The sequence below is a fragment of the Pelophylax lessonae genome (genome assembly GCF_965119305.1).
Source record: "Pelophylax lessonae genome assembly, chromosome: 3".
NCBI lineage: Eukaryota > Metazoa > Chordata > Amphibia > Anura > Ranidae > Pelophylax > Pelophylax lessonae.
The window spans coordinates 201,397,236-201,415,691 of NC_138770.1; the positions used below are offsets into that span (position 1 = coordinate 201,397,236).

The 18,456-nt window shown below is 40.1% G+C and overlaps 1 protein-coding gene across 1 annotated transcript in view; it reads left to right on the plus strand.

Moving 5' to 3' along the window:
• The window catches only part of LOC309549278 (coagulation factor X-like), a 104,385-nt gene extending 86,349 nt beyond the window's left edge, over positions 1 to 18,036 (plus strand). The window contains exons 6-9 of the mRNA XM_082249422.1: positions 12,358 to 12,492; positions 13,132 to 13,562; positions 15,909 to 16,026; positions 17,446 to 18,036. Of these exons, the coding sequence (XP_082105548.1) occupies positions 12,358 to 12,492; positions 13,132 to 13,562; positions 15,909 to 16,026; positions 17,446 to 18,023 (1,262 nt within the window). The 3' untranslated portion in view covers positions 18,024 to 18,036. The remainder of the gene's footprint in view (positions 1 to 12,357; positions 12,493 to 13,131; positions 13,563 to 15,908; positions 16,027 to 17,445) is intronic.
• Positions 18,037 to 18,456: the final 420 nt, after the last annotated feature.

The window sequence follows — 18,456 nt, forward strand, 5'->3', positions numbered from 1 at the left end:
GCGGAATAGAAAATATGATCAAAAAAAGTGTATGTATCTCACACGTACACAACCACACTAGGCCCCAATTACTATTGTTTGTACCCCTAAAAGGCATAATGAGGAGTAGGAGGAGTTTGGAACAGGCAGCACCCTCAAATCTTCAGAAGTATGAGATGAACCCCAAAAACTTGGAAAGGTGTATCTCACACCTACCAACACAGACTATCCCGCAATTTAATTGATACCCAAAGGTTTTTATTGAATAGCGGAATAGAAAATATGATCAAAAAAAGTGTATGTATCTCACACGTACACAATCACACTAGGCCCCAATTACTATTGTTTGTACCCCTAAAAGGCAGGATGAGGAGTAGGAGGAGTTTGGAACAGGCAGCACCCTCAAATCTTCAGAAGTATGAGATGAACCCCAAAAACTTGGAAAGGTGTATCTCACACCTACCAACACAGACTATCCCGCAATTTAATTGATACCCAAAGGTTTTTATTGAATAGCGGAATAGAAAATATGATCAAAAAAAGTGTATGTATCTCACACGTACACAACCAGACTAGGCCCCAATTACTATTGTTTGTACCCCTAAAAGGCAGGATGAGGAGTAGGAGGAGTTTGGAACAGGCAGCACCCTCAAATCTTCAGAAGTATGAGATGAACCCCAAAAACTTGGAAAGGTGTATCTCACACCTACCAACACAGACTATCCCGCAATTTAATTGATACCCAAAGGTTTTTATTGAATAGCGGAATAGAAAATATGATCAAAAAAGTGTATGTATCTCACACGTACACAACCACACTAGGCCCCAATTACTATTGTTTGTACCCCTAAAAGGCATAATGAGGAGTAGGAGGAGTTTGGAACAGGCAGCACCCTCAAATCTTCAGAAGTATGAGATGAACCCCAAAAACTTGGAAAGGTGTATCTCACACCTACCAACACAGACTATCCCGCAATTTAATTGATACCCAAAGGTTTTTATTGAATAGCGGAATAGAAAATATGATCAAAAAAGTGTATGTATCTCACACGTACACAATCACACTAGGCCCCAATTACTATTGTTTGTACCCCTAAAAGGCAGGATGAGGAGTAGGAGGAGTTTGGAACAGGCAGCACCCTCAAATCTTCAGAAGTATGAGATGAACCCCAAAAACTTGGAAAGGTGTATCTCACACCTACCAACACAGACTATCCCGCAATTTAATTGATACCCAAAGGTTTTTATTGAATAGCGGAATAGAAAATATGATCAAAAAAAGTGTATGTATCTCACACGTACACAACCAGACTAGGCCCCAATTACTATTGTTTGTACCCCTAAAAGGCAGGATGAGGAGTAGGAGGAGTTTGGAACAGGCAGCACCCTCAAATCTTCAGAAGTATGAGATGAACCCCAAAAACTTGGAAAGGTGTATCTCACACCTACCAACACAGACTATCCCGCAATTTAATTGATAGCCAAAGGTTTTTATTGAATAGCGGAATAGAAAATATGATCAAAAAAAGTGTATGTATCTCACACGTACACAACCAGACTAGGCCCCAATTACTATTGTTTGTACCCCTAAAAGGCAGGATGAGGAGTAGGAGGAGTTTGGAACAGGCAGCACCCTCAAATCTTCAGAAGTATGAGATGAACCCCAAAAACTTGGAAAGGTGTATCTCACACCTACCAACACAGACTATCCCACAATTTAATTGATACCCAAAGGTTTTTATTGAATAGCGGAATAGAAAATATGATCAAAAAAAGTGTATGTATCTCACACGTACACAACCACACTAGGCCCCAATTACTATTGTTTGTACCCCTAAAAGGCAGGATGAGGAGTAGGAGGAGTTTGGAACAGGCAGCACCCTCAAATCTTCAGAAGTATGAGATGAACCCCAAAAACTTGGAAAGGTGTATCTCACACCTACCAACACAGACTATCCCGCAATTTAATTGATACCCAAAGGTTTTTATTGAATAGCGGAATAGAAAATATGATCAAAAAAAGTGTATGTATCTCACACGTACACAACCAGACTAGGCCCCAATTACTATTGTTTGTACCCCTAAAGGGCATGATGAGGAGTAGGAGGAGTTTGGAACAGGCAGCACCCTCAAATCTTCAGAAGTATGAGATGAACCCCAAAAACTTGGAAAGGTGTATCTCACACCTACCAACACAGACTATCCCGCAATTTAATTGATACCCAAAGGTTTTTATTGAATAGCGGAATAGAAAATATGATCAAAAAAAGTGTATGTATCTCACACGTACACAACCACACTAGGCCCCAATTACTATTGTTTGTACCCCTAAAAGGCAGGATGAGGAGTAGGAGGAGTTTGGAACAGGCAGCACCCTCAAATCTTCAGAAGTATGAGATGAACCCCAAAAACTTGGAAAGGTGTATATCACACCTACCAACACAGACTATCCCGCAATTTAATTGATACCCAAAGGTTTTTATTGAATAGCGGAATAGAAAATATGATCAAAAAAAGTGTATGTATCTCACACGTACACAACCACACTAGGCCCCAGTTACTATTGTTTGTACCCCTAAAAGGCAGGATGAGGAGTAGGAGGAGTTTGGAACAGGCAGCACCCTCAAATCTTCAGAAGTATGAGATGAACCCCAAAAACTTGGAAAGGTGTATCTCACACCTACCAACACAGACTATCCCGCAATTTAATTGATACCCAAAGGTTTTTATTGAATAGCGGAATAGAAAATATGATCAAAAAAAGTGTATGTATCTCACACGTACAGAACCACACTAGGCCCCAATTACTATTGTTTGTACCCCTAAAAGCAGGATGAGGAGTAGGAGGAGTACGGAACAGGCAGCACCTTCAAATCTTCAGAAGTATGAGATGAACCCCAAAAACTTGGAAAGGTGTATCTCACACGTACCAACACAGACTATCCCACAATTTAATTGATACCCAAAGGTTTTTATTGAATAGCGGAATAGAAAATATGATCAAAAAAAGTGTATGTATCTCACACGTACACAATCACACTAGGCCCCAATTACTATTGTTTGTACCCCTAAAAGGCAGGATGAGGAGTAGGAGGAGTTTGGAACAGGCAGCACCCTCAAATCTTCAGAAGTATGAGATGAACCCCAAAAACTTGGAAAGGTGTATCTCACACCTACCAACACAGACTATCCCGCAATTTAATTGATACCCAAAGGTTTTTATTGAATAGCGGAATAGAAAATATGATCAAAAAAGTGTATGTATCTCACACGTACACAATCACACTAGGCCCCAATTACTATTGTTTGTACCCCTAAAAGGCAGGATGAGGAGTAGGAGGAGTTTGGAACAGGCAGCACCCTCAAATCTTCAGAAGTATGAGATGAACCCCAAAAACTTGGAAAGGTGTATCTCACACCTACCAACACAGACTATCCCGCAATTTAATTGATACCCAAAGGTTTTTATTGAATAGCGGAATAGAAAATATGATCAAAAAAAGTGTATGTATCTCACACGTACACAACCAGACTAGGCCCCAATTACTATTGTTTGTACCCCTAAAAGGCAGGATGAGGAGTAGGAGGAGTTTGGAACAGGCAGCACCCTCAAATCTTCAGAAGTATGAGATGAACCCCAAAAACTTGGAAAGGTGTATCTCACACCTACCAACACAGACTATCCCGCAATTTAATTGATAGCCAAAGGTTTTTATTGAATAGCGGAATAGAAAATATGATCAAAAAAAGTGTATGTATCTCACACGTACACAACCAGACTAGGCCCCAATTACTATTGTTTGTACCCCTAAAAGGCAGGATGAGGAGTAGGAGGAGTTTGGAACAGGCAGCACCCTCAAATCTTCAGAAGTATGAGATGAACCCCAAAAACTTGGAAAGGTGTATCTCACACCTACCAACACAGACTATCCCACAATTTAATTGATACCCAAAGGTTTTTATTGAATAGCGGAATAGAAAATATGATCAAAAAAAGTGTATGTATCTCACACGTACACAACCACACTAGGCCCCAATTACTATTGTTTGTACCCCTAAAAGGCAGGATGAGGAGTAGGAGGAGTTTGGAACAGGCAGCACCCTCAAATCTTCAGAAGTATGAGATGAACCCCAAAAACTTGGAAAGGTGTATCTCACACCTACCAACACAGACTATCCCGCAATTTAATTGATACCCAAAGGTTTTTATTGAATAGCGGAATAGAAAATATGATCAAAAAAAGTGTATGTATCTCACACGTACACAACCAGACTAGGCCCCAATTACTATTGTTTGTACCCCTAAAGGGCATGATGAGGAGTAGGAGGAGTTTGGAACAGGCAGCACCCTCAAATCTTCAGAAGTATGAGATGAACCCCAAAAACTTGGAAAGGTGTATCTCACACCTACCAACACAGACTATCCCGCAATTTAATTGATACCCAAAGGTTTTTATTGAATAGCGGAATAGAAAATATGATCAAAAAAAGTGTATGTATCTCACACGTACACAACCACACTAGGCCCCAATTACTATTGTTTGTACCCCTAAAAGGCAGGATGAGGAGTAGGAGGAGTTTGGAACAGGCAGCACCCTCAAATCTTCAGAAGTATGAGATGAACCCCAAAAACTTGGAAAGGTGTATATCACACCTACCAACACAGACTATCCCGCAATTTAATTGATACCCAAAGGTTTTTATTGAATAGCGGAATAGAAAATATGATCAAAAAAAGTGTATGTATCTCACACGTACACAACCACACTAGGCCCCAGTTACTATTGTTTGTACCCCTAAAAGGCAGGATGAGGAGTAGGAGGAGTTTGGAACAGGCAGCACCCTCAAATCTTCAGAAGTATGAGATGAACCCCAAAAACTTGGAAAGGTGTATCTCACACCTACCAACACAGACTATCCCGCAATTTAATTGATACCCAAAGGTTTTTATTGAATAGCGGAATAGAAAATATGATCAAAAAAAGTGTATGTATCTCACACGTACAGAACCACACTAGGCCCCAATTACTATTGTTTGTACCCCTAAAAGCAGGATGAGGAGTAGGAGGAGTACGGAACAGGCAGCACCTTCAAATCTTCAGAAGTATGAGATGAACCCCAAAAACTTGGAAAGGTGTATCTCACACGTACCAACACAGACTATCCCACAATTTAATTGATACCCAAAGGTTTTTATTGAATAGCGGAATAGAAAATATGATCAAAAAAAGTGTATGTATCTCACACGTACACAACCACACTAGGCCCCAATTACTATTGTTTGTACCCCTAAAGGCAGGATGAGGAGTAGGAGGAGTACGGAACAGGCAGCACCCTCAAATCTTCAGAAGTATGAGATGAACCCCAAAAACTTGGAAAGGTGTATCTCACACGTACCAACACAGACTATCCCGCAATTTAATTGTTTATACCCAAAGGTTTTTATTGAATAGCGGAATAGAAAATATGATCAAAAAAAGTGTATGTATCTCACACGTACACAACCACACTAGGCCCCAGTTACTATTGTTTGTACCCCTAAAAGGCAGGATGAGGAGTAGGAGGAGTTTGGAACAGGCAGCACCCTCAAATCTTCAGAAGTATGAGATGAACCCCAAAAACTTGGAAAGGTGTATCTCACACCTACCAACACAGACTATCCCGCAATTTAATTGATACCCAAAGGTTTTTATTGAATAGCGGAATAGAAAATATGATCAAAAAAAGTGTATGTATCTCACACGTACACAACCAGACTAGGCCCCAATTACTATTGTTTGTACCCCTAAAAGGCAGGATGAGGAGTAGGAGGAGTTTGGAAAAGGCAGCACCCTCAAATCTTCAGAAGTATGAGATGAACCCCAAAAACTTGGAAAGGTGTATCTCACACCTACCAACACAGACTATCCCGCAATTTAATTGATACCCAAAGGTTTTTATTGAATAGCGGAATAGAAAATATGATCATAAAAAGTGTATGTATCTCACACGTACACAACCACACTAGGCCCCAATTACTATTGTTTGTACCCCTAAAAGGCATAATGAGGAGTAGGAGGAGTTTGGAACAGGCAGCACCCTCAAATCTTCAGAAGTATGAGATGAACCCCAAAAACTTGGAAAGGTGTATCTCACACCTACCAACACAGACTATCCCGCAATTTAATTGATACCCAAAGGTTTTTATTGAATAGCGGAATAGAAAATATGATCAAAAAAAGTGTATGTATCTCACACGTACACAATCACACTAGGCCCCAATTACTATTGTTTGTACCCCTAAAAGGCAGGATGAGGAGTAGGAGGAGTTTGGAACAGGCAGCACCCTCAAATCTTCAGAAGTATGAGATGAACCCCAAAAACTTGGAAAGGTGTATCTCACACCTACCAACACAGACTATCCCGCAATTTAATTGATACCCAAAGGTTTTTATTGAATAGCGGAATAGAAAATATGATCAAAAAAGTGTATGTATCTCACACGTACACAACCAGACTAGGCCCCAATTACTATTGTTTGTACCCCTAAAAGGCAGGATGAGGAGTAGGAGGAGTTTGGAACAGGCAGCACCCTCAAATCTTCAGAAGTATGAGATGAACCCCAAAAACTTGGAAAGGTGTATCTCACACCTACCAACACAGACTATCCCGCAATTTAATTGATACCCAAAGGTTTTTATTGAATAGCGGAATAGAAAATATGATCAAAAAAAGTGTATGTATCTCACACGTACACAACCACACTAGGCCCCAATTACTATTGTTTGTACCCCTAAAAGGCAGGATGAGGAGTAGGAGGAGTTTGGAACAGGCAGCACCCTCAAATCTTCAGAAGTATGAGATGAACCCCAAAAACTTGGAAAGGTGTATCTCACACCTACCAACACAGACTATCCCGCAATTTAATTGATACCCAAAGGTTTTTATTGAATAGCGGAATAGAAAATATGATCAAAAAAAGTGTATGTATCTCACACGTACACAACCACACTAGGCCCCAATTACTATTGTTTGTACCCCTAAAAGGCAGGATGAGGAGTAGGAGGAGTTTGGAACAGGCAGCACCCTCAAATCTTCAGAAGTATGAGATGAACCCCAAAAACTTGGAAAGGTGTATCTCACACCTACCAACACAGACTATCCCGCAATTTAATTGATACCCAAAGGTTTTTATTGAATAGCGGAATAGAAAATATGATCAAAAAAAGTGTATGTATCTCACACGTACACAATCACACTAGGCCCCAATTACTATTGTTTGTACCCCTAAAAGGCAGGATGAGGAGTAGGAGGAGTTTGGAACAGGCAGCACCCTCAAATCTTCAGAAGTATGAGATGAACCCCAAAAACTTGGAAAGGTGTATCTCACACCTACCAACACAGACTATCCCGCAATTTAATTGATACCCAAAGGTTTTTATTGAATAGCGGAATAGAAAATATGATCAAAAAAAGTGTATGTATCTCACACGTACACAACCACACTAGGCCCCAATTACTATTGTTTGTACCCCTAAAAGGCAGGATGAGGAGTAGGAGGAGTTTGGAACAGGCAGCACCCTCAAATCTTCAGAAGTATGAGATGAACCCCAAAAACTTGGAAAGGTGTATCTCACACCTACCAACACAGACTATCCCGCAATTTAATTGATACCCAAAGGTTTTTATTGAATAGCGGAATAGAAAATATGATCAAAAAAAGTGTATGTATCTCACACGTACACAACCAGACTAGGCCCCAATTACTATTGTTTGTACCCCTAAAAGGCAGGATGAGGAGTAGGAGGAGTTTGGAACAGGCAGCACCCTCAAATCTTCAGAAGTATGAGATGAACCCCAAAAACTTGGAAAGGTGTATCTCACACCTACCAACACAGACTATCCCGCAATTTAATTGATACCCAAAGGTTTTTATTGAATAGCGGAATAGAAAATATGATCAAAAAAAGTGTATGTATCTCACACGTACACAACCACACTAGGCCCCAATTACTATTGTTTGTACCCCTAAAAGGCAGGATGAGGAGTAGGAGGAGTTTGGAACAGGCAGCACCCTCAAATCTTCAGAAGTATGAGATGAACCCCAAAAACTTGGAAAGGTGTATCTCACACCTACCAACACAGACTATCCCGCAATTTAATTGATACCCAAAGGTTTTTATTGAATAGCGGAATAGAAAATATGATCAAAAAAAGTGTATGTATCTCACACGTACACAACCAGACTAGGCCCCAATTACTATTGTTTGTACCCCTAAAGGGCAGGATGAGGAGTAGGAGGAGTTTGGAACAGGCAGCACCCTCAAATCTTCAGAAGTATGAGATGAACCCCAAAAACTTGGAAAGGTGTATCTCACACCTACCAACACAGACTATCCCGCAATTTAATTGATACCCAAAGGTTTTTATTGAATAGCGGAATAGAAAATATGATCAAAAAAAGTGTATGTATCTCACACGTACACAACCACACTAGGCCCCAATTACTATTGTTTGTACCCCTAAAAGGCAGGATGAGGAGTAGGAGGAGTTTGGAACAGGCAGCACCCTCAAATCTTCAGAAGTATGAGATGAACCCCAAAAACTTGGAAAGGTGTATCTCACACCTACCAACACAGACTATCCCGCAATTTAATTGATACCCAAAGGTTTTTATTGAATAGCGGAATAGAAAATATGATCAAAAAAAGTGTATGTATCTCACACGTACACAACCACACTAGGCCCCAATTACTATTGTTTGTACCCCTAAAAGGCAGGATGAGGAGTAGGAGGAGTTTGGAACAGGCAGCACCCTCAAATCTTCAGAAGTATGAGATGAACCCCAAAAACTTGGAAAGGTGTATCTCACACCTACCAACACAGACTATCCCGCAATTTAATTGATACCCAAAGGTTTTTATTGAATAGCGGAATAGAAAATATGATCAAAAAAAGTGTATGTATCTCACACGTACACAATCACACTAGGCCCCAATTACTATTGTTTGTACCCCTAAAAGGCAGGATGAGGAGTAGGAGGAGTTTGGAACAGGCAGCACCCTCAAATCTTCAGAAGTATGAGATGAACCCCAAAAACTTGGAAAGGTGTATCTCACACCTACCAACACAGACTATCCCGCAATTTAATTGATACCCAAAGGTTTTTATTGAATAGCGGAATAGAAAATATGATCAAAAAAAGTGTATGTATCTCACACGTACACAACCACACTAGGCCCCAATTACTATTGTTTGTACCCCTAAAAGGCAGGATGAGGAGTAGGAGGAGTTTGGAACAGGCAGCACCCTCAAATCTTCAGAAGTATGAGATGAACCCCAAAAACTTGGAAAGGTGTATCTCACACCTACCAACACAGACTATCCCGCAATTTAATTGATACCCAAAGGTTTTTATTGAATAGCGGAATAGAAAATATGATCAAAAAAAGTGTATGTATCTCACACGTACACAACCAGACTAGGCTCCAATTACTATTGTTTGTACCCCTAAAAGGCAGGATGAGGAGTAGGAGGAGTTTGGAACAGGCAGCACCCTCAAATCTTCAGAAGTATGAGATGAACCCCAAAAACTTGGAAAGGTGTATCTCACACCTACCAACACAGACTATCCCGCAATTTAATTGATACCCAAAGGTTTTTATTGAATAGCGGAATAGAAAATATGATCAAAAAAAGTGTATGTATCTCACACGTACACAACCACACTAGGCCCCAATTACTATTGTTTGTACCCCTAAAAGGCAGGATGAGGAGTAGGAGGAGTTTGGAACAGGCAGCACCCTCAAATCTTCAGAAGTATGAGATGAACCCCAAAAACTTGGAAAGGTGTATCTCACACCTACCAACACAGACTATCCCGCAATTTAATTGATACCCAAAGGTTTTTATTGAATAGCGGAATAGAAAATATGATCAAAAAAAGTGTATGTATCTCACACGTACACAACCAGACTAGGCCCCAATTACTATTGTTTGTACCCCTAAAGGGCAGGATGAGGAGTAGGAGGAGTTTGGAACAGGCAGCACCCTCAAATCTTCAGAAGTATGAGATGAACCCCAAAAACTTGGAAAGGTGTATCTCACACCTACCAACACAGACTATCCCGCAATTTAATTGATACCCAAAGGTTTTTATTGAATAGCGGAATAGAAAATATGATCAAAAAAAGTGTATGTATCTCACACGTACACAACCACACTAGGCCCCAATTACTATTGTTTGTACCCCTAAAAGGCAGGATGAGGAGTAGGAGGAGTTTGGAACAGGCAGCACCCTCAAATCTTCAGAAGTATGAGATGAACCCCAAAAACTTGGAAAGGTGTATATCACACCTACCAACACAGACTATCCCGCAATTTAATTGATACCCAAAGGTTTTTATTGAATAGCGGAATAGAAAATATGATCAAAAAAAGTGTATGTATCTCACACGTACACAACCACACTAGGCCCCAATTACTATTGTTTGTACCCCTAAAAGGCAGGATGAGGAGTAGGAGGAGTTTGGAACAGGCAGCACCCTCAAATCTTCAGAAGTATGAGATGAACCCCAAAAACTTGGAAAGGTGTATCTCACACCTACCAACACAGACTATCCTGCAATTTAATTGATACCCAAAGGTTTTTATTGAATAGCGGAATAGAAAATATGATCAAAAAAAGTGTATGTATCTCACACGTACACAACCACACTAGGCCCCAGTTACTATTGTTTGTACCCCTAAAAGGCAGGATGAGGAGTAGGAGGAGTTTGGAACAGGCAGCACCCTCAAATCTTCAGAAGTATGAGATGAACCCCAAAAACTTGGAAAGGTGTATCTCACACCTACCAACACAGACTATCCCGCAATTTAATTGATACCCAAAGGTTTTTATTGAATAGCGGAATAGAAAATATGATATAAGATTGGTGTGATTTATCAATAGCACATGATGTGAACAGCAGTGTCTTATATCATTCAGCTCTGCTGCAGGTCACAATTTAATTTTTTTTAACCCAAGGCTGTATATTGAATAGTGGAATAGATAAAAGTGTATGATTTTTGAAACCACTCAATAATAGCACATGTGAACTGAACACTGAACACAGCAGTGTATGATCAGAGTCAGCACAGCACAGCTGAAGGACAAACGCTGCACACAGTGACTGATAGAAAAAGACTTTTCTCCCTCCTCCTCAGTGGGCAAAAAAGATTGTGTTCACTGCACCCCACACACAGCAAAATCGATGTGGACCTCTGACACCTGCCTATCTCCAGCCTCTCCCTAAAAGGATTGATAAGATCGGTCACTGCAAACCCCCCCACACAGCAATATCGATTATAGAACACATTGTCTGACCCTAAAAATCAGCAGCCTCTCTCCCTAAAAGGATTGATAAGATCGGTCACTGCAAACCCCACCCAGCAATATCGATTGTAGAACACACTGTCTGACCCTAAAAATCAGCAGCCTCTCCCTAAAAGGATTGATAAGATCGGTCACTGCAAAATCGATTGTAGAAAACTGACCCTAAAAATCAGCAGCCTCTCCCTAAAATGTCCTACAACTCGCCCTGCCTAACACACTCCGACCCCTCCCTCAATTCTATCCGGACACAAATGTTTTTTTTTGCCTGTCTGTCCCTAATCAGCAGCCAGCATGTATGATGTGTGCTCTGTCCCTGAACTAACACAGCAGAATGACGCAGCGGCGCTGCCTCGGACTTATAAAGACTTGGTCACATGCTTCAGATGGCCAATCACAGCTACTAATACATTTGTAGGCATGGCTGGGATGGCTTAAGGCACACCAGTTAAACGCTTGTTGATTGGCTGTTGAAAGCCCGCCATGAAAAGCGCGCCAATGCATACAAAACCCGGAAATAAAATGACCGAACACGGATTTTTACCCGAACATACAGTAAAGTTTTCGGGTCCGTGTTCGGGTAACAAAAATCCAATTATTCGGTACGAACACGAATAATACAGTCCGTGTTCGCTCAACCCTAGTCACAATCAATACTGCTCTGCAAACAGGGATCCTCCACATTATAAGTGTAGTTGGATAGCCATTTATAGAAAATCTATACTCAAAGAAACACGATAAATGCCATTCCTGGATTCTTTGAAGAGATGATAGCTGCCTTGATATCTCTGACTTTATTATTACAAGAGTTATTGAATAAGAACAAGAATGCAGTAAGTGAAGTTAGAATTGCTGATCTGCATATGTGTTTCAAGTCAGTGACTCAAAGTATGGAAGCCATTGGCTCGGCATGACAGCCAAACAAGTAGCACTTTTAGCAGGAAATCGGCAGTGGCATTCTATATACTTTCTTTTAGTACAGGTTAACTTTATAACTGTAATGATAGCCATGTTTTTCTGTTTACCAGTGCGACAGGAGTGCTGGTATAAGAATGGAGGATGCTGGCAATACTGCACAGACAACCCCGGAGCACTCAGCGTGACCTGCTCCTGTGCAAATGGCTACACCCTGGAAGAGGATGGCAAGAAATGTGTCCCAGCTGGTAAGCTGGATAGAGCAACTATAAATGTAACACAACTCACTTTATCTTTGCCCATTTATATACTGTAGATAGATTTATCATTCTAATCAGATCAGGTCAAATGCTTAATTTAGGATAAGTTCACTAAACTCTACTAACTGTGCTTGATACCCAGTGTCCATGATTCAGAGATGAAAGCAAATGAAGGGATAAAGTTGTTATGCTACATGGTCAACTTGGCCTTCCCACCTGCTTTTTACACTTACTGTATTGAAGGTGTAGTGATGTCTTGATGTTCTAGCTATTCTGTTATTAATATTTTTATTCATTGTGCTAACCTGGCTGATGGCACCTCCAAGATTTATGTAAATGTGCATCTACTCCAGCAGTTCTTCCCTAGTTTCTTATAAAATTCCTTGTCTCATCCCTAGCTGTTCACATCATTTTGGTCTTCCTCAGGCTTACTTACACAATTTGAATTTTGGTGTTCTTGTTACCACTGAACATATATTAAACTATATTAACTAAATATACCTGCTACATATAAAGGAAACTATTACAAATAATTTCAACATACACTTAACAATGTTTTTTTTAAAGTTTTTTTCTCGTAAACTACAGGCATGATGGTAATGATTTAAATTTCTACTTAAATTCCAGTTAAGTTTCCTTGTGGACTGACAGCTGGCTCATCACGCTCTCTTCTGGATCTGGAGGTGGAATCAGATGAACTCTTCAATACTGACTACAACATCACTACTCGCTCCCCACCCAGTTCGACCATCACTACGTCTCAACCAAGAAGTTCAAATGAAACACTAGAATTGTCCCTCTGTAACGATACTGCATCAGCTCAAACAATGAACAAATCACTGGCAACTATGTCACCTCAGCACTTAGGAATAAAAAATGACACCAACAGTTTGTATATAAGTGTTGGTGGATATGATCCTCTCAATAATTCAGTGACTAACATGAATCATACAAACAGAACAGACAGTGGACATGGTAATTCTGAGAGTTTACTGGCAGATGAACATGCCCGGATTGTTGGTGGCATGCTCTGTGAGTTGGGGCAGTGCCCATGGCAGGTCTGTTAACCTTCAAGTAGATTAATATATGTGAATTATACTATATCATTTGTCAACTTTAATATTTGTAAAATGCAGTAATCTCTCATCTGTAATAGTATGCAATTTTATTTGGAAAGCAATGATGTTGCAGGTAAAAAAAATAAACTGTTATTAATTAATACAGCTATGCTTTCACCTGGATGGAAATTACAGCAAGTCTGCTGCTTTTTGATTTCATTATGTTTGCCATGTATCATTTGTTTTATAGTCATCCCATGAAGGACACTAGATTTCTTATTCTGTATTTTTGGAATAGCCCATACAGTAAAGCAAATTAACATTTTTAGTTAATATAAGATTTTAAATGCAACTCTTGTAACTTGGTTCATGAGCTTGATTCTTTTTTTAGCCTGAACGCCAATCAACTTCAGACCTCACATTCATAAAACCACTGACTTTTCTTGCTTTAGTTAATCAATACAGCAATATATATTTTTCCTACAGTAATTATAAAGCTATTTTTTATATTAAAATAACAAATATTTTATACTTATTTTCTCTGTGCAATAGCATTGCACAGAGCAGCACCGAACCTCCTCTTCTGAGGTCTTCCACTGTCGTTCTAGGCTCTTCTTCTTTTCCAAGTGCCCCCATAGCAAGCCGCTTGCCATGGGGACACTTGTGCTGGTGTGCTCCTGAGCTGGGCTGTGTGCAACCATAGACTGACACAGGGTGACTTGGCCCTGCCCCTGCTCCCTACTCACTGGATTTGACTGACTGCAGGGCTCTCAGTAAAACCCAGAAATGCAGGAAGAGAGAAAAGTGGAGCTGCTGGCAAGGATAATGCTGGATCAAGAGTGATGTTAAGTAAGTGTTTAGGGAGGGGGTGAGGCACAGACAGTGGAAGTTTTTTTTTTTACCTTAATGCATTTACCACTTGCCGACCGCCGCAAGTACATATACTGCGGCGGTCAGCCCCTCCTGGGCAAAGTGATGTATCGGTACGTCACTCGCCCACGAGCCAATGGGGGGCGAGCGCGCGCTGCCGGAGGCGCTTTCGCCCCCGCTCGTCACAGGGATCCCTGTGCGAGTGACCGGCGGCTCCGATGTCCGCCGGTCACTCGCGATCTCCCGCTGGAGAGGGAGAAAGGCAGGTGGCTGATGTAAACAAAGCCACCTGTCATTCTCCCTGGTGTAACTGCAGAGATCATACGATCCTGCTATGTAGGATCATATCTCTCTGTGGTTACATCAAAAGGCACGCCCCTTGACAGTTAGAAGCACGCCCCCTAGGGACACACTTAACCCCTGGATCTCTAATAAAGTTAGCCCCTTCCCTGCCAGTGTCATTTTTACAGTAACAGTGCATATGTATAGCACTGATTACTGTAGTAATGTCACACGTACACCCAAAAGTGTCAAAAATGTTAGTCAGGGGTCCGATCCGCCGTAATGTCGCAGTCCCGCAAAAAAATCGCAGATCGGCGCCATTACTAGTTAAAAAAAAACAATAAAAATGACATAAATCTTTCCCTTAGTAAACTCAATAACTTTTGTGCAAACCAATCAAAATAAGCTTATTGCGATTTGTTTTTTTACCAAAAATATGTAGCAGAAAACAAATTGGCCTAAAATGTTAAAAAATTTAGATTTTTACATTTTTTGGGGGGGAATTTCATATAAAAAATGAAAAATATTGTTATTTTTTCAAAATTGACGCTCTTTTTTTGTTTTTTAGCGCAAAAAATAAAAATCGCACAGGTAATCAAATACCACCAAAAGGAAGCCCTGTTTGTGGGGAAAAAAAAGGATGTCAATTTAATTTGGGTACAGCGTCGCACGACCGCTCAATTGTCCGTTAAAATCACGCAGAGCCGAATCGCAAAATAGGCCCTGGTCTTTGAGCAGCCAAATCCTCCGGGGCTTAAGTGGTTAAGGTAAAAAATCTGCCTGTAGAACCACTTTAAAGCTCAATTGAATATTCACCTAAAAGCAGGCAAACACATTGCAGGTCCATCAAAACTAAAGGTGTGCAAAGTTTGATTTCTTTAGAAAGCAACCATATTTTGAGTAGAAAAGCTTGTTCACTGTCAGCATGCTTCAGATTGGGAACCTTGCTTTCTGTGTGAAAGGTCTGACACCCCCCTGCTGAGTCAGAGCTAGAGCTCTCAAATCAGTAGAAAATATGAGTTTTAACATAGGATTACCAAGATGGGATGGGAGCATTAAACCATTGCAAATTTTAGTATTGGATGCTAAGGATTACTGCATTTTCCTAGACTATACTCCTTAAAATGTTACTTTCTTTATAATTGGTAATAAAAATTTGTACTTGTTCTGTGTTCATGATGTTGTTTCTTTTAGGTCCTAATCCGTACAATCCGAGGAGTAGATTTCTGTGGCGGCAGTCTTATTAGTGAACGCTGGGTATTGTCAGCTGCCCACTGCTTTGAGGATGTTGTTCCTCATCATGTCACCATTGGTGAGCAATTGTACTACATGTAATTGGTATACTATAGATACTGTAATTTTAAGCTAAAGAGTAACAAAAATGAAATGATAATTGTTTTCTATAATGATATTGGACAAGAATTTTACTAGCAGTCTCAAAACTGTACTTAACAAAGTGTATGATCACATTGCAATGTGAACATTATTCAAAAAGATGAACCTGTATTCACTTGGGATACCCAACCATGTGAAATGAAAATTTAAGAACACTTGCTAGCACATGGCATTCAAAGTGAAGACATCTTCTCCTTATTCACTAACGCTTACTTTGAAAAGTGAACACCCACCCCCTACCTCTTTTACCAACTATTCTTTCAAAGCCCTCATGTAAAAGTAACATAAATGTATATATATAACTGGTTTAGAAGCATTCACTGGTCTTGCAGATGAGGTAGATCAAAAACAGCAGCGTTTTTATTGTCAAAGATGGACTTAGTTACATAGTTAGTCAGGTTGAAAAATGACACAAGTCCATCTGGCTCAACCAATAAAAAACAAAAAACAGTAAAGAAAACACAACCATACAATCCCATATACCCAATCCTATACCCACAGTTGATCCACAGAAAGGCAAAAAACCCCAGCAAAGCATGATCGTGTTTGCTTCAGCAGGGGAAAAAAAAATCCTTCCTGATCCCCTGAGAGGCAATCGGATATTCCCTGGATCAACTTTAACTATAAATATTAGTACCCAGTTATATTATTTACACCTAGGAAAGAATCCAGGCTTTTTTTTTTTATTTTTTAAAGCAATCTAGTAAGCAGGCCAGAACCACCTCTGGAGGGAGTCTATTCCACGTTTTCACAGCTCTTATGGTGAAAAAACAATTCTGTTTTTGGAGACAAAATCTCTTTTTCCTCTAGACGTAAAGAGTGCCCCTTGTGCTCCGTGATGACCCTAAATTGAATAACTCAACACCAAGTTCACTACATAAACCCCTTGTTTTTATTTATACATGTTGATCATATCCCCCCTTAATCTCCTCTTCTCAAGAGAGAATAAGTTTAGTTCCTTTAATCTTTCCTCATAGCTGAGGTCCTCCATGCCTCTTGACAGTTTGGTTGCCCTTCTCTGCACTTTCTCCAGTTCCCCCGATATCCTTTTTGGAGAACTGGTGCCCAAAACAGAACTGCATATTCCAGATGAGGTCTTACTAATGATTTGTACAGGGGCAAAATTATATCTCTCTCTCTGGATTCCACGCCTCTGTTAATACAAGAAAGGACTTTGCTTGCTTTAAGTAATACTCAAATATGTTGCTTCATTTGCTTTTATCTGGCCATGTACAATTTATTTCCTCTAAATTGTTATACTGTAAGGATGGTAAGAGAAAATTATCTTCTCTGATATTTATTTTTTATCTAACATTACTTTCTCCAATTTTTTTAGGTGATTATGACAAAAACCTGCGGGACAGGGACGAACAGAAGATTCTCGTCTTACAAGTTTTCTCTCATCCATATTACCTAGGAGAATATTATGATCATGACATTGCACTTCTGTACTTACGCAACCCAGTTGTCTTTGGTGAATACTCACGACCCATCTGCTTGCCTAGTCCAAGCCTTGGGCGTTTATTAACGCAGGAAGGGGAAGTAGGGCAAGTAAGTGGCTGGGGATCTACACGCTATCTAGGACGTGCTAGTCGTTTCTTACTAAAGGTCCGACTACCTGTTGTCAGCCAAGAGGCCTGTACGGCATCCACTGAAAATGTGTTAACCGGAAACATGTTCTGTGCTGGATACAGTATTGAAGCCAAAGATGCCTGTAAAGGGGACAGTGGAGGTCCATTTGCTGTATTATACCGCAATACCTGGTACTTGGTGGGGGTCGTGAGCTGGGGAGAAGGATGTGCAGCCGAAGGAAAATATGGTGTATATACAAGAGTGTCAAATTATATTTCATGGATAAAGGACACTATCATTGAAACAGAGGGATTTGATGAGTCACTTGTACAGACAATATGACCTACCACTGTAATCCAGTCATGTAGAATAAATTATATGAGTTTATATAGAGAGAACAAAAAAAAAATATATATTATATATAGAAGTTGCAATTACATATTTGTACTGAACTATATCTGGTAACAGAACACTAAATTAACACTGCATAAATAATTTCAAACAAAAATACAATTTTTCAACCCTTAAATTCCTGACAAGGAAAAAATTTGCACCAGCTCTCAACACCTGGCCTCCACTAGCCGTGTGTAATAGCAATCAAATAAAACGTAGTCAGCAACCCAGTGACTAAACAGCATAGCAAAATCCTTTATTTATATTATAGTAGGGGCAAAAACTCCAGTACATATAAAGCCGCTGATGCATTTCAGCCTGTAAGGGCCTTAATCATAGCTATGATAAGGCCCTTATGGGCTGAAACGCAGCAGCAGCTTTA